At 38.5% G+C, this 27620-nt stretch overlaps 2 protein-coding genes and 1 pseudogene across 2 annotated transcripts; 2 read left to right on the forward strand and 1 right to left on the reverse strand.

Moving 5' to 3' along the window:
* Positions 1-1726: 1726 nt before the first annotated feature.
* Positions 1727-6146, forward strand: LOC110731385 (cysteine-rich PDZ-binding protein-like). The gene is made up of 4 exons (XM_021911242.1): positions 1727-1934; positions 2112-2229; positions 5637-5728; positions 5871-6146. Exons 1-4 carry the CDS (start codon positions 1919-1921, stop codon positions 5933-5935), a joined length of 291 nt encoding a protein of 96 aa, XP_021766934.1. The 5' UTR covers positions 1727-1918; the 3' UTR covers positions 5936-6146.
* Positions 6147-6183: 37 nt separating this feature from the next.
* LOC110731384 lies at positions 6184-10675 on the forward strand (annotated as a pseudogene).
* A 7056-nt stretch (positions 10676-17731) lies between these two features.
* On the reverse strand, positions 17732-27394 carry LOC110731386. The gene is made up of 3 exons (XM_021911244.1): positions 26465-27394; positions 25145-25486; positions 17732-18543 (listed from the first exon to the last, which is right to left on the reverse strand). Exons 1-3 carry the CDS (start codon positions 26940-26942, stop codon positions 18020-18022), a joined length of 1344 nt encoding a protein of 447 aa, XP_021766936.1. The 5' UTR covers positions 26943-27394; the 3' UTR covers positions 17732-18019.
* Between the last annotated feature and the right edge of the window lie 226 nt (positions 27395-27620).

The following is a 27620-nucleotide window of genomic DNA, read 5'->3' on the forward strand; positions in this document are numbered from 1 at the left end:
CTTAGTAAGTTATATTACAGCTCAAACCTTCTAAATTATCATAGTAAAATTAATTTTAGGCAGCAAATAAGAACTAAAAGCTCCAATTTTTTTTAAACTTTGCATGATCCTTTGTTTTTAAAATGTTTTACCCATATTCTTTTTCATGGCTGCGAAGCACATAAGTGAACATTAATGTCTTAGATTAAACAAATACACTGAATTTACACATTTGGATGATCTTATGAGATTACGCACAAGGCTTGACTATCATTTTTATACATTGGTGAAGATTTACAGTTTAAGTGCTATAACATTATGAATCAGAGTGAGGTTTTAAGTAGTTTGAATGAAATTAGTGTCATGTATTCTATATGTGCACATTTATATATGCATCACCAAGGGATGTGCTATTTATTGTGTTGTTGGGACACAAACAAGAAGACTATTCATACTATGAGAAAGAAATTGGAAGAAGAGAAATGAAGCTTTCTATGGCTTGATACCACCTAGGGTTATAATACCCTACTTTTGTCTCTGCTACTCCCTCAAAAGTGTAAGTTTTTTTTTTTTTTTAAAATGGCTAGATTAGATTGTTTTTTTTTTTTTTTGTAAGGTGCTGTACTTATTAGTATCCAAATAAAGAATGGGTGAGTGAAATAAAGAAGACTATGGCCGCAAAGATGGTAATGAGAATGAATTTGTAGGTAAATTTGCAAGGAAAATAAAGTCATTCTCAAGGTAATGTTAGCTTACCTTAAATTGCATTGCAATGGGGTTATAATGTTGGTTTTCTTCCTAATTTACCCTTATTTTCATTACTACAGTTTATAACCGGCTATTCGGCTACCAAACAAGCTGTTAGTCTTATTGGAACAAATAGAATGGTGGATGACTGGCGGAACTGCAGAAGTATGAATTGGTTGGGATGGAGTTGGTTTCATCATGATAGAAGATGATGTAGTCATGTACTATTGTGTCTTGCCAGTGTTATCCTTCTCTTGTACCATTTGAATTATTTTCCCTTTTCAGGTTGGTCTCATCATTCAATTGTTGTAAGGTTTATGGTGGTACACTAGCACTCACCAAAAACACTGTGGGATTGTAATTTGAAATTTGAATTACTTTACCTATTTAGGTTGGTCTTACCATTTACAGTAAGTTTTATGTATGTATAATCAATGTATTCCTCATGAAAACATATTGTAGCTATCATTATAATTTTGTAACAAGATCTTGCGTAAAATAACATATAATAACACTTTTGATGGCGATGCTCTCACAATTTGTCCTGTTTTGAGAAACTACAATGTTGTTTCTTAAATATTGTTTTTAGGAATTGCATTTGTGAGTGAAATATCCCTATAAATAGGAAAAATTGTCAGGAACTACACACATAACAAGAATATTTGTGAACAACTACTCGCTAAAAACTTTTATAAAAAAACTATCCTCTAAATTCAAAAACTTAACACTACTCATTTTAACTTTTCGGCAACACTCTGGCAAATGGGCCCCACTTGTTTAAAAATCTATCCAAATTCAATTATTTAGCATCTTATTTATCGCCTATCTCGTGATCTGGCTGCAAGACCGGTATTATATACTACCTCCGTCAAATGTTATGTGTATTTTTTACTTTTTTTTGAGCTATTATTTGTGAAATATAAAGTACTCTAAAATTGTATATAATATTTACCGTGGAGGTTGTATTAGTGATATGATTTTACCCAAAATTTTCTTTTCTCTCCCTATTCCCCCAAGTCTCAACCGACTAACCGAGTGAAGAAAAACTCCGTCTGATTAAATTACGCAGTTGAGTTATTTAGAAATCTAGGGCTCCGTCTAATTTCAATTTCGAGCATAAACGAGAGAAACAAGCAAAGCACTTAACAACTACAACAACAAATACAAACCAAATTTATAATTCCGCTAAACAATGGTGTGCGAAAAGTGTAAGTAATTCTCTCTCTTTCTCCTTTAGATATAATTACATTGTGTTAGATCTTCGATTAAGAATAAAGAACATAACTTTATGCTTATTCAAATTGAACTGTTTGTTGATCAATTTCTTAAATATTTGTGGTTTAAAGTTGTGAATAATTGGTGGGTTTTTTATTTTCAATTTGCAGGTGAAAAGAAGTTAGCGAAGGTGATAGTTCCAGATAAATGGAAAGCAGGCGCCAGCAACACCAACGAAAGCGGTGGCCGCAAGATCAATGAAAACAAGCTCCTCTCCAAGAAAACCAGGTATTTTTTTTTTTAAAATCCTAATAGTTTGTAATTGTTTGTATTTTGTTAGAAAAAATGTATTTTGATGAATTAAATGCTGCAATTATGATATTTGATAGTAATTTGAATTTGGCAAATTGGGGTTTTTAAAATTAATTCGTATTGTTGATGGGTTGGTAATGAATTGAGCTAATAATCACCTACTATATTGAATTGATTGGTTAAAGAAGAAGCTGGTGATTAAGTGGGGTGTTTGTTTGGTTAATTTATAATTGAGGGCTGAGATCTTAGTAGTCATATTATGTTGAAGAATTCATCTTTCCTGGTATGGAAGCATTTGGTGTCTTTCATATTACACAGATGGAAGATTTGTGAATAGTTTGATTGGTTACTTTATAATCGGGGGCTGAAATTGTAGTATCATATTTGTTGATGAATTTGTTTATTGCCGCTCATATAGGTTGTTGTGCCACTTGATGTCTAAGAACTCGGATAAGCTCTAATTATTTTTAGAATGAGACACTTACTTGAACATATTGTATCGTACTATCGCCTGGTAATGTGTAGGGGAATTATATGTTAAAGTACCATTTTGGTGTTAGCATCACTCTATTAGATCGATAGATTTTGTTTTTAGGCAAAAAGTGTACTAACATCAACTTTAATTATATACGTAGACATCTAAAGACTAAAGAGGCTCTCTCGATCGTAGGGTTCCTCTGTAATGGGGTTGTGTGCACGCAACGTCACAACCTACTTAGGAAGACAATTTTTATGTAAGATTTTTCTTAAAAGTTTAAAATTACTACTGAATTAGTTCTCTTCTTCAAAATAAGATGTTTTAACAATAATGTTTAAAAAGAACTCACCCTTCTGTATGACATGTGAGCAATGGTTGATAGACTTGTTTACCTTTTTGAACAAAAAGGGAAAGAGTTAGTATTATCTAAAAGACTTAAGTCCTCAAGGGAAAGAGTGAGTATCATCTAAAAAATTTAAGTCCCACCCCAAACCACCTCCTCTCTCTTTCCATCCTTTTTGCTTCTATTATATGCTTCACATTGAGCATTAAGATTTAGACAATCCCTTTGATCTCTCATCAAAGTTTTTCACCCGTGGAATTCCTAGATATTCTTAGCATGATATGGGAATCTCTTTCCATTGTTGGACATAAAGAATTAGAAAGAGTGGTTTGTGGTTGGCGAATACATGAGATAAAATCTTGGTTTATGTAGCTGACCGGCCTGACCCCCTTTTTTGAGATAACCCTTTGCCATTACTTGAAGTTCCTTTGTATAAAACCTGATCACCTCTTCACTATTGGAGAAAATTATAAGTACTAAAGAGTGCTATACTGCTATCATTATTCAGACTTGCACAAACCATAAGTAAAAAGTTAGGAATATATAGGCTCCATTGGGAATGGACATAAGTTCAACTATGTCCAATCTGTAGATTAGTTGCAAGGGAACAATGTAATAACTCATAAGCTGAGTTGCACCTGTTATATTAGCTATACAAAAGTCTAGTGTAATGAACTAAGAACTTGTTGGCTGTCCTTTCAAGTCCTCTGTTGTTCTCTCTCGCTGTTTCTTTGTTTTGTTATTTATAATAAGTTAAGTCTCAGTCTTCATTATAGTTTAGGCGACATTTGCTTTACCAAGAAAAATCTGTTTTGGCTTTGAGATCTAATATGCATCTATTGTGGAATGCTTAAAAATGGACTTAATAATCAGACACCACTACACACACACACACACACACAATGCTGATTAGTGGTTTTGGAGATTTCTAGATTGCAGCTTCTGTGCTGGAAATTATTATTTCTTTTACGCTTCTTAGCAGTGTGATATACTGGTATTTGCGACTTATTTATAGCTCGACTGTGGACTCCCTACTATATATACTCTCAAAGTTTTGGTGCAAAGCTATGAAGGATTGGCTATGTTTCCAAACCTTTTTTCCCCCCTTCTCTCTCTCTTTGGTGTAATGCACCTAGTGGGGGAAGAAGTGGTGCGTGTTTTCCTTGTGGCATGATAAGTGCTAGGGTTTATCTTTAAGCACGAAACCCTATATATTTGCTAGAGATTAGTATGAAAACAGTAAGATTACAAGTTAGAAAGAGATAGAAAATGGTAGCCAAGGGATAGATTGTATTATCAAACAGAGTATTCAATAATACAGGGCCTTCATTCGAGAGGAAGGTGCTCTCCCAAAACAAACTTTTCAATTAATTTCTTTGATGCCTTCCCCTTGACCCCAAACTCCTATTAATACCCAAAAATGAAGCAAGCCAACAAACTCTAGAAGCAGCTAGCAAAAGGATCAAAATAACAAACTCAGTAACTAACTTATTCCTGAATTACTACTTTACCCTCTCCCCAAAACTGATTTCTTAACAACTCCCCTCTCATCAATTGTTAGTATTCTTGGGCCTTCTTGCCTAAGTGAAACGGATGCCAGGCTTGGGTTGATCCCTTGCAATATTTTCAAGCAGCTGGTATTTTTAGTAAATTTAGATAGCCTTGCAGTGTCCTCTACTTGCAACATGTTGTCGAGGAATTAGCATTTGTTGCAGATTGCAAAGTTTTTAAACCTGCTGTGCGTATATCCCATAGGGGATGATCAGTAGGATGGACTACCTTAGAACATACCATATTACCCCTAGTTGTTGAGTTTTCTTTGTCAGGTTATTTAGATGTGGATCTGGTTCTGGTAAAAGCTTATTGGGTTGAAGGAGTGAAAAGACAGGGGTTTTGTTTCAGGTGGAAGCAATGATTGCTCCGGAAGTCTGTAGCATTGAAATGCCATCATTAGCTGTGCTTTCTTTCACTAGGACTATTGAATTACTTTAAATCCTGCTGATTTCATGTACTCTTGCATGTTTTTTGCTCCTGTATTCCCTTACAAAGTCATTTAAGGGCATGCCTGCCTGCCTGTATAGCTAGTAATAGAGGAGGAAAAGTAAAGTGAGGAAAAAATTGATGTTTTGAATTGCTTAAATTGGAGATTGAATTGTATGGGGGTAATATATACCCCTCAATATAGGGGTAACAAATAGCATTGGATCAAGGGTCTAATTGAAATGACTTTTTAACTACATAGTAGTAAAGTTATCAGTTATGTATACTTGACGTCCTTAAAAACTTCCCTAAGGTGGGAGCTGTAATGTTGTTGATGGACATACATGTATGTTGATAGCTTGATATACATGTGACATTCACAGAATCACAAAATGTATACATTGCAGTAAGCTGTGATTTACTGCTTACACAGTTGTATGCTTGCTCGTGTATGCTGGTAGATTGTTTATAGTGGTCTGGTTTGCCCCCTCTTCCATATTCCCTTGATTGTTTCTGTGCAGTAATGGACTCCTTATTCCCTTGATGGTTTCTCACAATTATGTCTACTTGATTACTTTGCAGATGGACTCCTTATGGAAACACTAAATGCATCATTTGCAAGCAGCAAGTACACCAGAATGGCAAGTATTGTCATACTTGTGCTTATAGTAAAGGTATTCCGCAGTGTTGTTCTGACTTTGTTTATCTACAAGAAAAAAAAAAAAAAAATTCACTCTATTTGTAAGACTTTTTTTCTAGCAACGATTATGGTTTATTATCACGATGATTTTTCTAAAATGCATTGTGCTTTTCTAGGTGTATGTGCTATGTGTGGTAAACAAGTGCTGGATACCAAGCATTACAAGCAAAGTAATGTATGATGCTTATTGGACTCATCTCGGGGTGATATTCTGAGCTCTTTCCATCATTGTTGCAGAAAAATGCTTTTGTGTATATGTACTATCAACTAATTTTCCATTAAATAGGGGAGGTGATTAAAGATTTGATATCAAATCTGGAAAAAAAAACAATGTATTTTGCTAATTGAATTTAACTTGCAATTTCTTAAATAGCTAACTCTTGAAAAGTCAATAATCTGACTATAATTTTTTTGGCTCTTTTTTTTTTTTTTTTTTACCTTCCGTATTTCTGTTAATTTGATCCATGTTTAAAACATTTAACATGTGCATTAAGGTCGTGTTATCTTCAGACTTCACTTCTCTAATTTTTTTTTCTTAATCTAAATTTGTTAACATATACTTCTACCTATATTTTTGAAACTTTAGTTTATTTATATGTATTTCATTTGTCTATAATCTGTATGAAATAAGTTAAAATAAGTTATGATGTAGTTTTAGTTGGTGAAATCATGTCAATTTTGGATTCTTTTTGTTTGTTTGTGCTGTGTTCCTTCCTTGTTAAGTAACCAATGTCATATCTCAATAGTGTTGTGTTGACTGTAACTCTTCTAATTATTTCTTAAAAGTTCTTGTCCGATGCCTAACCATCAAATAAATTCAGCACCTTGTATTTACGTAGGGTTGTAGGACAGGAGTACATTAGAAATTTCGTGACATTTGCTTTCTTAGTTTCCTCTTTCTATTATCAGTAAATTTTTTATATCTCCGTGGTAATCTTGTACAATCTCCGTTTTTTTTTGCAACATAGGGATACTCATTATTTATGAGAAATAAAATATTCATTTATTGCAACTAAAAAGTTACGAAAGTAGTGTATATATTTCCGCCTTTCCGGTTAACCAATGTACGAGTATTGATTTTAAGTAATCCCGTTAAGCGATAGCTGCATTCGGTAGTATCTGTGATCCGTGTTAGTTGTATTCAACGGTGTTGCATGCTCATTGATCATTCTTGCTTGTTTTGATGATTTATAATGAGCAGGATTGAACAAATTGTTGAGGGGAAGTATTCACTTGGACCGTGACTTTTGGCCTTCTGGAAGTATAGATGGCAATTTGTAAAAGATTAGAAAAACTAAATTTATCAATTAAAATCTAAAGAATTGCTTCCTCAAAAGAAAAATCTACTTAAAAAGATAATGTGACCTATTATGGTAGGTCAAAATACACAGAATACCGTGTTCATACCTACGTATTACGTACCAATAAATTTTGGTACTCCGTAAGACAAAAGATTGATGGCCGCTGAATTAAACTGTTTTGAACTACTCCTTAGTCCCTACATTTTTTGTAACTTGAGATATGAGACAAATTTTAAGAGGGAGTATATAAGATCCTTTGATAATTTGGAGGTTGTTATGATTAAGTTTCGTGGCAGCATCATTTGTTTCTATCAGTTGGCAGATTGACTCACTTTTGCGTTTACATTGATGTTATTAGTCTATACTGTCTTCGTCAAACAGTTGAACTTAATAATAATATAGATTTAGACCAATCACAACCATGACAAATACTGAAATACAATTCCTGTTACACAAAAAAAAAAAAAAATGTCTGGTGAAACTATCTACCGGGAGTTCAGTTTTGATACTTACTCACACGAAGGTGATCGTTTTGTGTATCCGCCTTTACTCCAACCATCACTACCATCTGAGGTGCAAACTTCAGAAGATGAGTTTGGTAAGATGAAAGCTCCTGTGAAGTACTTCCTCTGTTTATTTCAGTTGCAATATTTCTGATAAAACTTTCATTGTTTCAATTTGGTAGATGTAATAGGTGATGATGAATTCAATCATTCAAGCATAACTATAAGGCTATACCAAGCTGCACTGACTGGTGATTGGGAAACTGTGGAAAGTATCTGGAGATCAGATAATGCTTGGATCAACACAAGGATTACGAAGGGAGACGATACAGTCCTTCACATAGCAGCAGCAGCCAAGCATCTGCATCTTGTTAAGGAGCTAGTTAATGTTATGAATGATGATTCTCTGGCTTTGACTAACAGAGTTGGGAACACCGCGCTTTGTTTTGCTGCTGTTTCAGGGGTTGTTGAGATTGCGAAATTAATGGTAGACAAAAGCAGAACATTGCCAAATATTAGAGGCAGTCAGGATATGACTCCTCTTTTAATGGCTGTGTTGCTGGGTCACCAGGATATGGTGTGGTACCTCATGTCAGTGACTGATTATAACTTGCTGACAGTTGAAGATGGCATGGAGTTACTCACTGGTGCGATTGATACTGATTTGTTCGGTAATTTTTTCTACTCTTCCATTCCATACAATCTAAGTACTCTGAAATTCTACCAGAAAATACAAGTCTCTCTCAGTGATTAACAAAAACTGTTTGGATACAGTTTTAGTTTATCACTGAGAGAAACTTGTATTTTCTGTTTGTATATATACTAGGTAACAAATCATTTTATGTACACTTGGATCTAATAACTAGTTCACATAACAAAAAGTTTTTATGTACTGCAGAAGTAGCTTTGCATATTCTACGCAACAATAGAAACTTGGCTACCATTCGGGGTAGAAAGAAGGAGACCGCTTTGCATGCATTGGCTCGAAAGCCTCCAAGGTTCGATAGATATCAGCTAAGCATGTGGCAGAGGTTTAAAATGCAAGGTTGGTTTTTTTTTTTACTATGTGAGTGTGTCTTCTTTAGGATTGCAGGGGTATAGAAGGTGACACTATATATGCGGGTTCTTTGATTGATAGAAATGTGTACATAATTGTCTCATTATATGATACAATACTTTTATGGTTAATTAGTAAGTTTGAATACAGGTTGTAGCATAAATCAGGTAGAGCCAGCGGTGGTGCTTGAACTAGCACAAACACTTTGGGATGAAATCGTAAAACTTAAGCATGGGGATGTATCTAAATTGATTGGTTTCCCCTGGCGGTTATTATTTGTTGCAGCACAGTTGGGAAAAGTTGAATTTCTTATGGTCCTCATCAAATCTTATCCTGATATACTTTGGAAAGTGGATGAAAATAGATACAGCATTTTTCACATTGCTGTCATTTATCGCCATGAAGAAATCTTCAAGCTAATACATGAGATTGGAGCGATCAAGGATTTAATAGCTACTTACAAAGATGACCATGGAAATAGCATGCTGCATTTGGCAAGCAAGTTGGCACCTCCTAACCGGCTTAATTGTGTATCAGGAGCAGCTTTGCAGATGCAACGTGAGTTACTATGGATTGAGGTAACTATCATAGACTGAGGTATTTAATTTGCTAGTTGCAACTACAATTGAATACAATATACTTTGCAAATATAATTGTTAATGCCGGGAGCCCTCATTGTTTGTTTTTGATTTTCGGCGCATCTTTTTGCTGATTGTTGACATAATGCACAGGCAGTGAAAAAGATAGTAAGGCCAGAGTACACTGAAGCTGAAAATAAGGACCATAAAACACCTCAAGCCTTATTTAGTGAAGAGCATGAGGGATTAAGGATGAACGGGGAACAATGGATGAAAAAGACAGCCGAATCATGTGCTTTTGTTGCAACTCTAATAGCTACTGTGGTCTTCTCAGCAGCCTTCCAACTGCCAGGAGGCATTAATGACGACCAGGAAGCCCTGTCTTAGTGAAAAGGCCATACTTTGTGGTTTTTGCTATGGCTAATGCAGTATCGTTGTTCACCTCTACTGCTTCAATATTGATGTTCTTGTCAATCCTCACTTCTCGGTATGCAGAGAGAGATTTCCTTGCATCATTGCCGTTGAAGCTCATGTGGGGGCTCATCTTGCTTCTAATCTCAATGGCAACTATGATTGTGGCCTTTACTGCTACATTCTTCATGAATTTCCTACAAGGATTTAGATGGGCTCCTATTCCTGTTGCTCTGATCGCCTCAGTACCTGTTCTGCTCTTTGCCTTCCAACAATTCCCTCTTTTGGTGGACATATATTGCTCAACATACGAATCTCAGTCCATATTCCAGTCCTGTAAACCAAAGCTGTTTAAACTTTCGTCGCAGAACAAGATTTCACCCCATGGACAAGTAGATTCAAAATCCCGCAGAATTGATATCCCTTTTACGATCCTGATTCCTGAATCATCTATGGATCACATACTGAAATATACTCGCAACTCTTTTTCTTGGAACCAAGCAGCCTCATTTATAGTAGATCCTGAACCCTCTGCCACACCTTCATTCAGTTCTTGGCGGGTTAGATCGCTACAAAGTACAGGATCTTGAATTTTGATCGAACTTGTGAACCTAAGTTTGTGCTACCGAGCCATTTAGGCTCCTACAATGAAACATCAATCACAAGTTGCTTCAGGTCACACTGTTATGCAAGAAGTCCTGCAGTCAGGTCACCAGGCCAAGCCAAGTCTAGAAGCTTCTGTACGTGTTCGATTTCCGAGAGGTCTTTCCATCCAAACAATCCTTAATTTCTTCCTTTGAGGTGTGTCACATTCGGAAGGTTTCTAGGGCTTCAGTTGAAGATGCTCATAATCTAGCTGGGGCAACAAGACGTAGAGATTTTCTTTGTTTTCAGTTTTAGTTTGTTAGTTCTCTTTGTCAAAAAAAAAAAAATGTCATTGATTTCATCATACAGGGCTGGTATTATGTGCAATGTGTGACAAACATGTGCTAGATAGTGGATACTAAGCTTTAGATTTAAAGCAATACAATGTACTATTCCAATTGAGTAAAAGGATTCAACTATTTTACATATTCAATTCTTAGAACATTTATATGACGGGCGTTAGAACGGTCGCACATTCCACACTCAATCAAATAAATTTATAAATCCTAAAACTAACCCCTAAACAAGTCTAGTGGTAAGTTCGGAGTCGAACCACAAGGAACGGTAATGTTGGATTGTTCTCGATCTAATGCTTAAGCTACGCCGAAGTCGGTTTATGGATAGTGGACACTACAACTACACTAACACACATATAAAGATCAAGATATTACAAAGTCTACTAGGGGCAAAGATCCACTTTGAACAATTAACAAGTTAATGGGAATCGATTTGATAATCAATCATGCAAAGAAAGAATTAAAATGGGAATTAATTACCATCAAGAGCAATCTCTCAAATTCCTAGCCTAGATCCCTCATTGACTAGGTGCATAGAAGAAATTTACCCAAAATGCAATCAAATATATAAATTCTAATTCACAATCCCTTGTCAAACTAGAACTAACATGCAATTAAGTTTGCTATCTTGGGAGATCAATCCAATCTAAAACAAACAACATGCTATCATCAATTCAATCAATTTAATCACACAATTATCATCAATTTATCTCAAATAACTCAATTAACCATAACAAAGCTTCACTCAACACCTAGTAGAAGGAAATCTACTCAAACATGATTAACAAAGCAATTAATAAAGCATAAAGAGAGAAGAGAGTAAGAAATGCTCATTGATATAAAATGGAGATCTTCAAATCATCAAATTCCTCCTTTGATTATCCAAAATCCATGAAAACCATTGTTTCTCTCACTTTCTCTCTCCAAAATTTGAGAGTTTCTCTCTCTAAAAACCTAAAACTACTGAAAATATGATTTTTTTTTTAAAATGAGCAAAAAATCTATTTATACCCCTTACTAAATTGCCTAGGAAGCTCCGCAAAAAGTCGAGCAGCGTGCAGAGGAGCGGGCGCTCCAATTTCGTGCACGGGCGCTCCTAGCTGCAGCAAAATATGGCAGAATCGTTCCAGAAAGTTTAGAGCGGGCGCTCCTCATAGGATGCGCGCCCGCTCCTATCGGACTGGGCAAACCGCTCAGCTTCAAATGAGCATATCTCCCACGTTTTACGACGGAATTGGGCATATGACCTGTCTTTGGAAAGCTCTCAAGATAAGCTTTCATCTCCAATTGGAATTGCCCCAAAATGTTTTGTAGATCAAAAGATATAGGCGTTTGAAGTTCGATCATTGAAAATCAAGTGCACATTTCTTCATTACTTGTTCTTTTATGTTTTATATTTCTTCAATCTTGAGCAATGAACTTATCCAAGTGTTCCTAAACATAAGAATAAACCAATAAAGTTTAATCTAATGCCATAAGCAACTAAAATATGCAAGAAAAGCCAAAATTGAGCAATAACGACATTTCACACGCAATCATGACAAATGTAATAAAATGTTATTAAAATCAAGTAAAAAGATATAAAAACTATGAAAAAATAACTAGAAAACTCTTAAAAATAGCGACATAAATGACACTTATCAAATTCCCCCAAGCTTAACTTTTGCTCGCCCTCGAGCAAAACAAAAGAAACACAAGGGAATGTGATGCATTTTATACAAACAAAGAAAACTAGAAGGGGAAGAATATACACTAACTCACTTTCGTAGGAATCACGAATACATTTAGCGTATGCATCAAGCACTTTAAACCCCTTAGATTGCTCTAGAGGACGAGTAAGCTCTCGTAAGGGTGTCCTAAGAGTTTAACCCATAACTCTTGACAAAAATCAAGGCAAGGCAATAAATAAATAAAATAAAATAAATCGAAGTAAGAAAAAAGTTACAAGCGTTCTAGAGTGGACTTTTATGATGGAACAAACACTAATGAATGTCAATCTTTCTAAAATAATAAAGGTATGCACGTTCTAAGATGTCCAAGGTTGATTGAAACATAACAAATGCTAAACATAGAGAACTAAAGGAAACACATTCCACCTTTTGTTTCAACCAATCAAACCACGTTCTCTCTACTAGTTTCAAATCCACTTTCAAGTTAGCTTCTCATGATTCCACGAAGGAACCGGAAAATAAATAAGAAATTAAAAACATTGAGAAGGTTACCCGACATCTTGGCTATGCAAACTCGCTCTATAGGCTTGATTCCTATTTCCCGCCATCATTGAATGACTTAACCCTCTAGGATCAAAAGGACTTTCAAGGTATTAACATATAAACTAGGAGAGTAAAGGTGTGGAGAACTCTTGAAATTGGTGGTAAACCTATGTGAAGCACGGGTGGAACTTCTTCCACAAGATCCAAACGATTCCAAAACAAAAGTGCCAAGTATGCTTATTAAATAACTTTCCCCCAAGCTTATTTAATACAAAATAACAAAAACAGGGAGAACAACAATAACAAAACCCTTTTTTTTTGTGCTTTACATTCTTCTTTACTTTTTTTTTTTCAATATTTCCTTTTTCCAAGCTTTTGTTTTTTTTTTTAAATGTCCTTGCCTCTTTTAACTTTGGACGGCTTTTTCTCAAAATGCATTTGGTTTTATGCACAAAATTATATACAACACATACTTGCTTTGCAAATGAACTCATAATTCTAAACTTCCACCATAAACAATAAAACAAGGTCGAAAACAAAATTGCTTCACAAAACTAAAGGTAGAAATTAAAGTGAAACCAACGCTTGAAGGCTTGTATGTGGCTAGAGAAAAGAATGTATATGGGTCAAAGGGACTAGCAAGAGGGGCAAATGCAAACCAAATCCAAAAATTGAAAATTAATCCTATAAAAAGATAAATGTCTTTGTCATCCCCTAAAGTGGCTCGGTTGTGATCTTGGGAGCTAAAAGTCAAGTTCTAGATATGAGAATGCAATAGCCAAGGATCCAAAAATGCCGCTCAACAAAATATGATGAAGGCTTGAACAATTATACCTCACTAGGGATAGCAATAACTAACTCTTAATTTCATATCCACTATAGAGAGAAACTCCATCTTACCACAAGCAAGTGAACTAGAGATTCATGGTCCCAAATTTCTTAGCCAACTACCTTAGCATACCATATCCTAGAGTCAACCTAACACATTCTCAAACTGTGCACACCTCTAAAATTTAGGAAGAAAGACATTCAAGAATACAAGTCCATAAGTATTATGTCCAAAGCAAGAACAAAAGAAAACACATTGCAAATTTGCCTTGATAGAAACAAAAATATTTTTGTGATTTTCAAGATAAAGAACATGAAAATACATATACAAATGTGCATGGCATATATGAATCAACATCCCACCAAACATGATGGAATACACTCCCCGAAGCTTGAATGAAACACTACACTCAATCATAAATCAAATAATCCATGGAAGGGGAAAACAAGGAGATCAATCCAACAACCCAACATATGTCCTGTTTCAAAGCCCCTTTAGGTATCAACTAATGGAGAAAGAGCAAGGAAAGATATTACCGGATTTTAGGTGGGTGTATATACCCGCAAATGACCCAATTGAACTTTTCAAAGCCACTTTTCTCAAGAATTGAATCTTGTTTTCCATATGCTAGCAATTGTGGTGCCAAACTTCCTTGATCCTTGATCCAAACCAATGCACCAAAGTATACCAAGTTATGTACCTAGAAAAAGGCACACAAACATTTCCATGAGAGAAAATCTATTCTAAAAAGAAAAAAAAATGAAAGCAATAAAACACGGGTTACTTCCCGAGAAAGGCTTGCTTAAGGTCCAAGCTTGACCGCTCTAGTAAATAATATTGCAACGATCGCAAGAGCTTGTCAAATGCACTACTACACATCTCATAAGATAACAAGTAGGTAAATGATATAAAAAGGGCATGCACCAAGATTAGGGCACGCAAAAGAAAGTGAAGAGGGAGTTGCCAAGAAGAAGAATAATCAAAAGAAAATTCAAGAAAATAAGAAGAAGAATAGAAAGGCAAACTCTCTTCACAAAAATCTTTTTGGGTGGCAAAATCACCCTTTTCCTCAATAGAAGACGAATGAGGGACATGAAAATCATCATAGGCAAGGGGTTCCCCAATAGGCTCATTAACAAAGGAAGGAAGGGATATAGGAGTGTAGGGGATATGGTTGAAATTCCTAGAAAAAGGGACATGAGAGAAGGGGATAGGAGCAATGGTCTCACAAATGGTCTCTTCTTCACCACCATCCCTCAAATCACCAATTTGAGCATGAAAATCAATCATAGAATCCTCAAAAGAAGAACACTCATGATCATGATCTCCCTCAAACATCCAATTTCCAAGAGGAACTAAATAATCCCCTTCACTACAATCATGAACAACAACTCCCTCAACTTCCTTAAAGCCTAAAATCTCAAAGCCATGCATGAATGGATGCAAATTCATTTCAAAATCATCTCTCTCCCATGAAGCATTCTTAATGAACTCACTCAAAAGGCTATGGGTTTTCATTTGACACTCAATAAACACATTAGACATAACCTCAAATGAATCCAAATACTCATGGATAAAAGGATCACAATCATGCACTTGAGACTCATCAAGATGGGAAAGAGGGTTAGGATTTTCAAAATCAACACTCTCTTCATTCTCAACTCCTTCACCATCACTCATATGCTCACCAATGGGATCCTCACACTCTCTTGGTTGCTCAAAATCATCATCATCATCCTCAACACACACATTAAATTGGGATTTTTCACAAACAAGCATCAAGGGTGACAATTGGCTTTCTAACTCTTCTTTTCTTCTCCTTCCCTCCTCAAGACGCTCCTCATTCTTTTTCATTATCTCTAATTGACCTCTCATAGAATTAAGAATCATTTCCTTACTAGGCTCAAGCTCATTATCAATCTCAATGCACCTAATTTGAGATTCAAAAGTAGCAATACGGGATTCAAAAGGTGTTGAAGGTTGAGGCTCAACAAGAGAAGAAGAAGTACAACCAAGATTGGAAAAATCAACATTAAGATCATGAGCATATACATCACATTGGGGAGTGGGGGAACAATCAAACACATGAGATTCATCATTAAGGGAACGAAGCACATCACAAGAAGGCATGGTAAATAATGAAGAATATTGAAACACACCATTAGCATCAACTTGAGCATGTACCTCATCATCATGAACAAAAGAGGAAATAGAGTTGAAATCATGTGTTTTAGGTTCACTTAATGGATCATGTAACAAATCATGGGAATTCATGCTAATATTAGAAGTATCAACACATTTCATATCAATAATAGAATCATGATTACCCTTATTATAGACATCCCAAGCAAACCAAACATAAAAATCCCAAGCATCATCAATTGATAATGCTCTAAATTCACCATTATGCATGCATTCAACTTCATCCCTAGTTTGCTCATTCAAACCAAAATAACAAATCTCACAAGCCTCCCAAAGACTACAACAATCAAAATCCAAATATCCCACAAGTCTATTGAAATATTCACAAAAAGGCTCATTGTCATATTGAGGAAACGAGTTACTTGCCATTTTTTTTTACAAAAACAAGCAAAAATTAAAAAAATAAAATAAAAAGAAAAGTATACACAAAGACCTAGACTCAAGCAATCAAAAACAATCAAGCATTGACACCGTTCCCCGGCAACGGCGCCATTTTGACGGGCGTTAGAACGGTCGCACATTCCACACTCAATCAAATAAATTTATAAATCCTAAAACTAACCCCTAAACAAGTCTAGTGGTAAGTTCGGAGTCGAACCACAAGGAACGGTAATGTTGGATTGTTCTCGATCTAATGCTTAAGCTACGCCGAAGTCGGTTTATGGATAGTGGACACTACAACTACACTAACACACATATAAAGATCAAGATATTACAAAGTCTACTAGGGGCAAAGATCCACTTTGAACAATTAACAAGTTAATGGGAATCGATTTGATAATCAATCATGCAAAGAAAGAATTAAAATGGGAATTAATTACCATCAAGAGCAATCTCTCAAATTCCTAGCCTAGATCCCTCATTGACTAGGTGCATAGAAGAAATTTACCCAAAATGCAATCAAATATATAAATTCTAATTCACAATCCCTTGTCAAACTAGAACTAACATGCAATTAAGTTTGCTATCTTGGGAGATCAATCCAATCTAAAACAAACAACATGCCATCATCAATTCAATCAATTTAATCACACAATTATCATCAATTTATCTCAAATAACTCAATTAACCATAACAAAGCTTCACTCAACACCTAGTAGAAGGAAATCTACTCAAACATGATTAACAAAGCAATTAATAAAGCATAAAGAGAGAAGAGAGTAAGAAATGCTCATTGATATAAAATGGAGATCTTCAAATCATCAAATTCCTCCTTTGATTATCCAAAATCCATGAAAACCATTGTTTCTCTCACTTTCTCTCTCCAAAATTTGAGAGTTTCTCTCTCTAAAAACCTAAAACTACTGAAAATATGATTTTTTTTTAAAATGAGCAAAAAATCTATTTATACCCCTTACTAAATTGCCTAGGAAGCTCCGCAAAAAGTCGAGCAGCGTGCAGAGGAGCGGGCGCTCCAATTTCATGCACGGGCGCTCCTAGCTGCAGCAAAATATGGCAGAATCGTTCCAGAAAGTTTAGAGCGGGCGCTCCACATAGGATGCGCGCCCGCTCCTATCGGACTGGGCAAACCGCTCAGCTTCAAATGAGCATATCTCCCACGTTTTACGACGGAATTGGGCATATGACCTGTCTTTGGAAAGCTCTCAAGATAAGCTTTCATCTACAATTGGAATTGCCCCAAAATGTTTTGTAGATCAAAAGATATAGGCGTTTGAAGTTCGATCATTGAAAATCAAGTGCACATTTCTTCATTACTTGTTCTTTTATGTTTTATATTTCTTCAATCTTGAGCAATGAACTTATCCAAGTGTTCCTAAACATAAGAATAAACCAATAAAGTTTAATCTAATGCCATAAGCAACTAAAATATGCAAGAAAAGCCAAAATTGAGCAATAACGACATTTCACACTCAATCATGACAAATGTAATAAAATGTTATTAAAATCAAGTAAAAAGATATAAAAACTATGAAAAAATAACTAGAAAACTCTTAAAAATAGCGACATAAATGACACTTATCATTATACTACTTCTGTTAATGATTATCTACAACTTTGAAATTTTTTTATATCTCGCAAATAAACCCTAAAGTTGCAGATAATCATTAACAAAGGTAGTATTATCGGAATCCATAAAATGTGTCTTATCCTCTGTTTTTTCTTCTCCAAGAAGATTAATATCGAACACATGATCGATTAACCTATTAACAAATGCAATATTGGGGAAAAGAACTTATTCTCAACTTTCATCCCATGTGAAAGAAAGTAATTACAGCTGAAAAGTAAGCAAGATAGCAACCAACCAAAATTCCCATGCCATCCCATCTAATATAGGCCCCATTGTCCCACGAAAATCCTGCAAGCTGATCTTACCATCACCATCGATATCAAGCTTGCGAATCACACGGTCAATCGCTTCATCTGATGGGTATCGGCCAAAGATGGCGGCAAAACTACGCAGATCCATAGAGGAGAGGAATCCATCTTCGTCTTTGTCCATTAGAGGGAAGAACATTGATGTGTTTTGCTGCCCTTGAGTATCAAACATTTCGATTCGTTGCTTTCCAAACATGTTTCGACGGCACAATAAATTGTAAAAGTCCCAACAAGAAATAGAGCCATTACGATCATCTTTGATCATATTCATAAGGTCTTGTACTTCTTCTGAATTATTTACTTTCCACAATCTTGTAAACTTCTCCACATCTTTGGTGGTAAGTTCACGCTTCGTCGAACCCTCCAAAACTCCAAATATGCTATATATTCCCAGGATCATGAATTGGGGATCATTTCCTGTGATAATAGCTTCGCTAATTAGTCATTCAAGCCTAATGAGTCTTGGCCTAACTAGTAACTAAGACCAAAGAAAAAGCTAATCATTTGTTAATGTTAAATTTTGTGAAGAAAAATTATCTTCAAGGTAACATAAAGTTTATGCAAAGTTACTTGATACAAACTTGATCCAAACAACTCGTTATATATATTCTCATTCACAAACTATAATTGCTCAAAATGAGGTAATTTATTTTTGCCTAGTGTATCTAGGCAACTTCACTAGTCATATCTTTGTTTCACATACAAGTATAACATATTCAATGTGTAATGAAATTTGAAGCGAAATGTCACGCGCTGACTATTTCCCTTAGTCTTTTGCACGCGGCCTACTAGAGTCACCACCCGTTAGACTACTAGTCAAGGCTCCCAATTACTTAGCAAAGCTAAATATTGATGTTGTTAGTTAAGTGTGGGTTGCTTGGAAAGCACAAGTGAGAATATATGAGAAAGCTTTAAGGAAGAAGGTTGTTTATAAATGCTTGAGAGAATACAAGTGTTTGTGCCTACTAAGAATGGGTGGGAGGTTTCCTATTTATAGGCACCATCCCTTTCTAGAGTGTTCTAATCTAGATGCTTCCTAACCTCCTCAAATGGAAGGTCCTAGAGAACTCTATACACTTTCTGATTACATAGGCTTATGTACAATGTTCTAGAACCATCTACAAAGTTCTAGCATCTTAAGTATGTACAAGTTGTCCCTAGAGGCTTCTAGAGACCTCCGGATGCTCCACGAACCTCTTCGTGCATTCTGGAAAGTTCTAGGCCTCTTCTTCGAATTCTGGCTGCACCATCATCTTTATTGGGCCCAAAAACGGTGGGCCATCAAGTTTGGGCTCATTTGGAGTCCATTAAGCCCGGCCCATGGCCCATTATTGTGTTACTGTCATGGGCGTGTTCACTAGAGTAAATGGCAGGGTGCTAAATAAAGCTCTATAGGGGGAAAGGTGTTCTGGCCATGCTAGCCATGCACCAAGGGCATTCCCCCTGGCCACGATTATAACTTGCTGCCTAGTGGCCCTAGTGAGGGGTGGGAATATGTGAGTCGTGACATGCTCCCCCACCCAAGTCTTGACGTCCCCGTCAAGGCCGCCCTTCGAACTTAGCTATCTTGTCTTGGAATTGCCATAGGTCTCCTTCTTTTTCCCACGTTGCCTCACTATCCGGGAGACCCTTCCAACGAACAAGATACTCGTTGTAGCTTGGAACCCCTCTCTTCCTTATGAGCCTCTTGGCCTCAATTGTCTCGATGTCCCTCTCGAAGGATGCCACCACAGCCGTGGGCGCCCTTTGTGACTCGCCCCTTGTTGGATCTTCATGGTCAGCTTGATAGGGCTTGAGCATGCTCACGTGGAACACCGGATGAATCTTCAACCTTGGGGGTAACTCAAGCTTATATGATGTTTTCCCAACCTTCCTTAGTACGGGGAATGGTCCCTCATACTTTCGCACAAGACCCTTGTGCACTTGTCGGAAGACCTTGAATTGTTGGGGTAGCAGCTTCACCATCACCAAATCTCCTACTTGGAACTCCATTGGGCGCCTATGCTTGTCAGCCCACTTCTTCATCTTTTTGGCCGCCTTGTCCAAGTAAGCCTTGGATAAATCGAGTTGTTCGTGCCACCCTCGTGCAAGCTTGTAAGCAGCTGGGCTGCTCCCTGTATACCCCGAGGCGATCCCTTGTGGAGTCAAGGGTTGCTGTCCCATGACTATTTCGAAGGCACTTTTGCCCGTAGCCTCGGATCTTTGCAGGTTGAAGGAGAATTGGGCAACATCCATGTACTTAGCCCAATCTCGCTGGTTGGCACTCACATAGTGCCTGAGATATAGCTCCAGCAAGGCATTCACCCTTTCGGTTTGCCCATCCGTCTGGGGGTGAAAGCTTGTTGAGAAGTGGAGTCCGGACCCAAGCAACTTGAACAATTCTATCCAAAATTTTGCTGTGAACCTTGGGTCTCGATCACTGATGATGTTCCGAGGCAAGCCCCAATATTTTACCACGTTCTTGAAGAATAGATGGGCTGCTTGCTCGGCTGTGCAATCCCTTGGTGCCGGTATGAACGTGCCATATTTGGAAAAGCGATCGACAACCACCATGATCGAGCCATACCCATCTGACTTGGGTAGGGCTGAAATGAAATCCATTGATACGCTCTCCCATGGCCCTTCAGGTATAGGAAGTGGCTCAAGTAACCCAGCCGGCACGCGTTGTTCGACCTTGTCTTGTTGGCACACAAGACAAGTCTTTACATAGGCCTCCACATCTTGCTCCATGTATGGCCAATAGTAATTCACCTTCAAGAGTGCTAACGTGCGTAAGACGCCAGGATGACCAGCCCACTTAGAGTCATGGCACTCTTTCATGATATCTCGCCTAAGATTATCCCACTTAGGCACGAATAGTCGCCGCCCAGCAGTATAGAGGATCCCATCCTCTATCCAAAACCTTCGGGTTTTGCGTTCCTTGACTAGGTTCAGGAGCCCCTTAGCCATAGGATCTTGAGTAAGACCATCCTTGATTCTGTCCAAGATGGTGCTTGTGGCGCGACTAATAGCTGCAAAGGTGGCCTTGCGGCTTAGAGCATCGGCGACAAAGTTTACTTTGCCTGGCTTATACACCATGACATAGTCAAATTCGGCCAGGAAGTCTTGCCAACGAGCTTGCTTGGGGCTTAATTTCTTCTGATTTTGGAAGTAGCTTGTCGCAACGTTGTCGGTGTAGATGGTGAACCGACTCCCGAGCAGGTAGTGCCTCCATATCCGCAAGCAATGAATTATGGCCGTCATCTCCTTGTCATGGACAGGATATCTCCTCTCCGTATCGTTTAGCTTGCGAGATTCGTAGGCAATGGGATGCCCCTCTTGCATAAGGACCCCACCTATGGCATAATCGGAGGCATCCGTATGCAGCTCGAATGGCTTTGAGTAATCAGGCAAGGCTAGGACGGGTTCTTCCGTGACTGCCTTCTTCAACCCATCGAATGCCCTTTGACACTTCTCGTCCCAACACCACTGTGCCCTCTTCTTGAGCAAATCGGTCAAAGGTGCTGCCTTGGCCGAGTAGCTTCGAATGAACCGCCGATAGTAGTTGGCAAGGCCAAGGAAGGACCGTAGCTCGGACACATTCCTTGGCTCACCCCATTCTTGAATGGAGCGCACCTTGTCATGCTCCATCATAATCTTGCCAGCCTTGATATGGTGTCCTAAAAAAGACACCTCATCTTGGGCAAACGAGCATTTCTCCTTTTTGACATATAGCTCGTTCTCCCGTAGAACCTTGAACACTTGCGCCAGATGCTGCTCATGTTCCTGCAAAGTGTTACTGTACACCACAATGTCGTCTAAATAGACGACCACAAACTTATCCAAGAAAGGCTGGAAGATCTTATTCATCAAAGTGCAAAAGGTTGCCGGGGCGTTGGTAAGGCCGAAGGGCATTACCAAGAACTCAAAGGACCCATAGCGAGTTACGCATGCCGTTTTTTGCTCATCCCCTTCGGCGATGCGTACTTGCCAGTACCCCGACCTCAGATCAAGTTTAGAAAAGTACCTGGCGTTCCCCAATCGATCGAACAAATCTGCCACAAGGGGAATAGGGTATTTGTTCTTCACGGTGATCTTGTTCAACGCCCGGTAGTCTATACACATGCGCAGGCTTCCATCATGTTTGCGCTGGAACAAAACAGGTGCCCCGTATGGTGCCTTAGATGGTTGGATAAAACCAGCATCGAGCAATTCCTTCAACTGCTTCCGTAGCTCCTCAAGCTCCGGTGGGGCCATCCTGTAAGGTGCCATGGCTGGAGGCCTTGCCCCAGGCTCCAGCTTGATCTCATGATCTACTTCCCTTCTAGGGGGAAGCTTCTTGGGTAGCTCGGGCGGCATGACATCTTCAAACTCCTTGAGAACCCTGACAATCTCCACGGGGATCTCTTGTTGCACCTCAGGTTTCTCCTCAACCATTGTTGCCAAAAAGGTTGTCTGCTTCCTCTTGATGCCCCTGTCGAGTTGTATTGCGGACAACATCTTGGCTTCGGCTCCCTCTCGAGCAACGGGGACTGACCATGTTCCTTGTCCTCTCTTGATGGTCAGCGAGCCATCTTCTTCGAATGTGAAAGGCCTTACTGAGTCCATAAACTCCAATCCTAGCACCAAGTTGAAATCATCCATGTCGACGACTGTGAAATCTACTGCCCCCTCCCATTCACTCAACTGAAGTGGGACCCACGAGCCACACCGTGGATGGGTGCTGGAATAGTGTTCACCGTTTTCAAAGAACCCTTCTTCTTGGTGAACTTAAGGCCCAACCTTGTGGCTTCTTTGAGCGTCACAAAGTTGTGGGTAGCACCAGTGTCGACTAATGCTTTTGAGGCCTTTCCCCCAACTATGGCTTCAACAAACATAAGATATGGCTTTTTGTCCCGGGGTAGCGTACATACCTTGGCCAGGTCCTTGTCCTCCTTGGGCTCCTCCACCGTGGCCTTCACACTGTTGCACAGGCGCAACGTCCCCATGTGTGCCTCGTCCCCTGACGATTCCCCAGGTGATGTAGCCATGATAGCATTGAGCTTCTTCTTTTGTGGGCACTCCCTAGCCCAGTGATCACCCCCGCATAGGAAGCAATCTAAGCGCTTTGACTTTCGGTCTGAGTGGAACTTCTCCTTGTCCTTCTTCTCAGACGATTTGCTACCGTTGTGGCTTCGTTCGGTGGGCTTGGCTCCCCCACCTTTCCCCTTGTTGCCGCTGCTCTTGTTGCCTCTCTCCTTCCTTGGTTCTTGCTTGAACTCGTACAAGGACTCGGCAGCAGCGATGGCATCAGCGAGAGTTTGGACGTTTCGGCGCTTCAACTCTTGCTCAGCCCATCGTTGTAGACCATCCATAAAATAGAGAAGTTGAGTCTTCTCCGGCATCTCGGTCACCTCTAGCATGAGTGAAGTGAACTGTTTGATGTACTCCTTGACTGACCCCGTATGCGTCAACCCACGCAGCTTCTTTATGGCTACCTCTTCCGAGTTTTCTGGATAGAATTGCTTCTTGAGGTCGCTCTTGAACTCGTCCCAGGTGTTGAGTTGGACAACACCCTTCTTGATGTCGGTCTCGCGCCTTCTCCACCAAAGGATGGCATCGTCCCCCAAGTACATGGTAGCGGTGTTGATTTTTGATGCATCGTCGTCCAAATGCATCGCGCCAAAGTACTTCTCGATGCTCCACAGGAAGTTCTCAAGCTCCTTAGCATCGCGCCTTCCGTTGTACTTTGGCGGTTCGGGGACCTTCAACCTAGGTCCATCCCGAACAGCGGCACTCCCGGCCATTGCCGACTTGCACAACACCACGTCGGCGTGTAAGGACTCGATCTTCTCTTCCATCGAGCCGATCCTCTTTTCCACTGAATCAATGGTGGACATGAGGAGATCCTTCAGTTGGGCCATCTCTGCCCTAATATCTCCAGCAACTTGACTGACCAAGGATTGAGTTTCTACCTTCGCCTCTTCAGTTCCCGACTCAAGACCCTTGACCCTAGCCTCAACATCATCGTACTGTTCGTTGAGGTCATTAATGCTATCTCGTTGTTCCGAGATGGCCTGGACCATACTAACCATCTTTTCCTCAAGTAAGGTGGTACGGCTAGCTTTCTTACTGGTGTTTCCCTCTTCCACAACGGATGCATGGGCATCGTCCTTTTGTGCCATACTCCTGACTTCCGCACTTATCTTCTAACAACAACTAGCACACAAACGCAACAGACCGCCCCTACGATCGACGTTGCTCTGATACCACGTGTCACGCGCTGACTATTTCCCTTAGTCTTTTGCACGCGGCCTACTAGAGTCACCACCCGTTAGACTACTAGTCAAGGCTCCCAATTACTTAGCAAAGCTAAATATTGATGTTGTTAGTTAAGTGTGGGTTGCTTGGAAAGCACAAGTGAGAATATATGAGAAAGCTTTAAGGAAGAAGGTTGTTTATAAATGCTTGAGAGAATACAAGTGTTTGTGCCTACTAAGAATGGGTGGGAGGTTTCCTATTTATAGGCACCATCCCTTTCTAGAGTGTTCTAATCTAGATGCTTCCTAACCTCCTCAAATGGAAGGTCCTAGAGAACTCTATACACTTTCTGATTACATAGGCTTATGTACAATGTTCTAGAACCATCTACAAAGTTCTAGCATCTTAAGTATGTACAAGTTGTCCCTAGAGGCTTCTAGAGACCTCCGGATGCTCCACGAACCTCTTCGTGCATTCTGGAAAGTTCTAGGCCTCTTCTTCGAATTCTGGCTGCACCATCATCTTTATTGGGCCCAAAAACGGTGGGCCATCAAGTTTGGGCTCATTTGGAGTCCATTAAGCCCGGCCCATGGCCCATTATTGTGTTACTGTCATGGGCGTGTTCACTAGAGTAAATGGCAGGGTGCTAAATAAAGCTCTATAGGGGGAAAGGTGTTCTGGCCATGCTAGCCATGCACCAAGGGCATTCCCCCTGGCCACGATTATAACTTGCTGCCTAGTGGCCCTAGTGAGGGGTGGGAATATGTGAGTCGTGACAGAAAGTAGTAGTATTTCTCACCTATATATCTTCCTTTCAAGACGTCGAAAATGTAGGCAGCAAAATGGAGTGGTGAGAGCAAGTTTTCGCGAAAGCACTTGCTAGCTTGCCTAAGATTACCAAGTGGCTCCTTTGGCAGAGTGAAGTTGATGGTTGAGGCGACTAGAATTTGCTTGGTTTGAGAGTTAACGTTGAATATCCCACTTTTACGGGGGTCAATTTTGCTCAAGATGTCTTTAGCACAGGCCTTATCAATTCCATAGGCGTACATTATAGCCTCAACATTAGCAATAGCTAGACTCTGCTCGTTGTGGGTTTCGAAGATGTAGTTGATGTTGCCAGTATAATATACTGGAATTCTCTCTGCAGAAGATGAGAACACAATAGGAATGAGCTGAGAGTTGAGTGGCAAATCAAACATGGATAACTTTTCTTTACTATGCTATGAATGTCTAAGCTTATTAAGAGGTAGGATTTCCCCACAATGTTTTATAAGTCTAAGCTATATATCTCTAAAATTTAATTGTTATAGTTCATCTAAACGATCAGTTTATCAAACCTTCAAAGATATTATTTAGTTCACGAGATCTAGGTATGAGGTAAGGAGTTAAGAATGGTTTAAACCCATCATATTTTGGGCTAATTTGAGTCGTACAAAGTCTAAAGCCTATATATTCATGATTCATTATTAAATTTTTAAATTGTTAAAGAAACATTTCAACCAAAAACTTAAACTTCTGTCCCAAAACTTTATACCACCACTCTACGAATCAAAACTCATAATATGTTGTTGACTCCCTATCATGCCACAACTACAATTTTTCGGAAAAAAAAATAAATATATTTTTTAATTTTTTTTTTATTTGAAGCAAGGTACTGGATTTATTATTCAGACTCATTTTGATTTACTTTATTATTAGGAGTTGGATGGAGGGATAAGTCCTTCTATCTCCCTCCAAGTGATAGGGTTTAATCATCATCCGTCCCCTCCTAGTGGGGACCCTCTCCGCATTTTATCATAAAAAAATAAAAAGAAATAAAAGAAAAACAATAAAACATACTTCATCTGTTCTTTATTACTTGACCCGCTTTGACTTTTACATTATTCACCATCTCTCCTTTGACCATCTTTTGTGAATAATATGTAGGAAAAAATATATTCCTGTATGATCTTTTTGGATTCGTCTCAATAAGAACTATCATAATATATAACTTTTATAATTTTTACTTATGAAAAATTTAAGTTATTGATCGTTAAAGTTTTACATTGACAAGCGTGATAAAAGAAACAGAAGAAGTATAAAAGAATATAATACGTATTTAAGTAATAATACTGGTTACCTGAAGTAGGACCGACACCACTAAGAGGTATTCCTGTACTAGAAGTCATGGCAAAAATCTCAGACATCCAACCCCAGGTGGACCCCTCATTTCCCGGCGGAACCCCGGAAAACACATCCCAAGGTGGCCGATCCAAAGCCGTAGCTCTGCGGCCAGCAATATCCGATACCGAACCTCGAGTAGTACCGCTCATAGAAGCGGTACTATCTTCATCATCCCAGGCCGAAGCCTTTCGGCCTGCAATGTTTGCAGCGTCGGGATATCCCGACGCTGTATTAGAAGAAGCTTCAGTGGCTTCTGACGCTCTCCTGCTGGAGATGTCGGAAGCCATAGGAGCGATAGATTGAGTCGGAGTAGTACCCCATGCGGAGGATCTCCGAGGTGTTGGTGAAGCTGACGATGTTATCGGCAGAGGAGCGTTGGGGTCGATCACGGAAGAGCGCCTGCGGCCGGAAAATGAAGTTGGTGGGTGATCCATACTTGGAAGCTAAGTTTCCAGTTGAAGAAGAATTACTAAAAAATGGATTAAAAAAAATAAGAGGTTGGATTGACGACCAAAAGAAATACTTCGTACGTAGTAAATTAATGTTCCTTACTTTCATTTACATGAATAATTTTATTGTAGTGGATGGATCCCACAATGGACTTTTATTAGAAGACCGAAGACATAAGTACTGTATAACAAGTAACGGATTTATCAATTCAATTTGATTTTGAGATACATTGAACTTGAGTAATCCAAAATTAACTCCATTTCACTCTTTCTAACATATTTTTCGTCAAAATTTTAAATAAGGGTGGTGCAATCAAGAATTTAGGTACTTATTAAAAGGTAGTTTAGTAAATAAAAAAACATGAAAAAATAAAACGTTGGATAAAAAAAGTGGTTTATATCAATTTTGCCTAATACTTCCTCCGTTTTCAAATACTTGCTCCATTTCAATTTTTTACACTATTTATTTGTCCTACTTTGACTAATGTTTGTGATTTTTATACATAAGAAAAAATATATTTTTTTGGGTACTTGTTGTAATCATCTCAATGAATAGATTATTAATTTTCAATTGTTAGAATTTATACTTATTGATAATTAAAGATATTAGTGATAAAATATTAGTATCTACATGCGTGTCAAAGAGAAATGAATCAAATATTT

This window comes from Chenopodium quinoa, unplaced genomic scaffold (assembly GCF_001683475.1).
Source record: "Chenopodium quinoa cultivar QQ74 unplaced genomic scaffold, ASM168347v1, whole genome shotgun sequence".
NCBI classification, from domain to species: domain Eukaryota; kingdom Viridiplantae; phylum Streptophyta; class Magnoliopsida; order Caryophyllales; family Amaranthaceae; genus Chenopodium; species Chenopodium quinoa.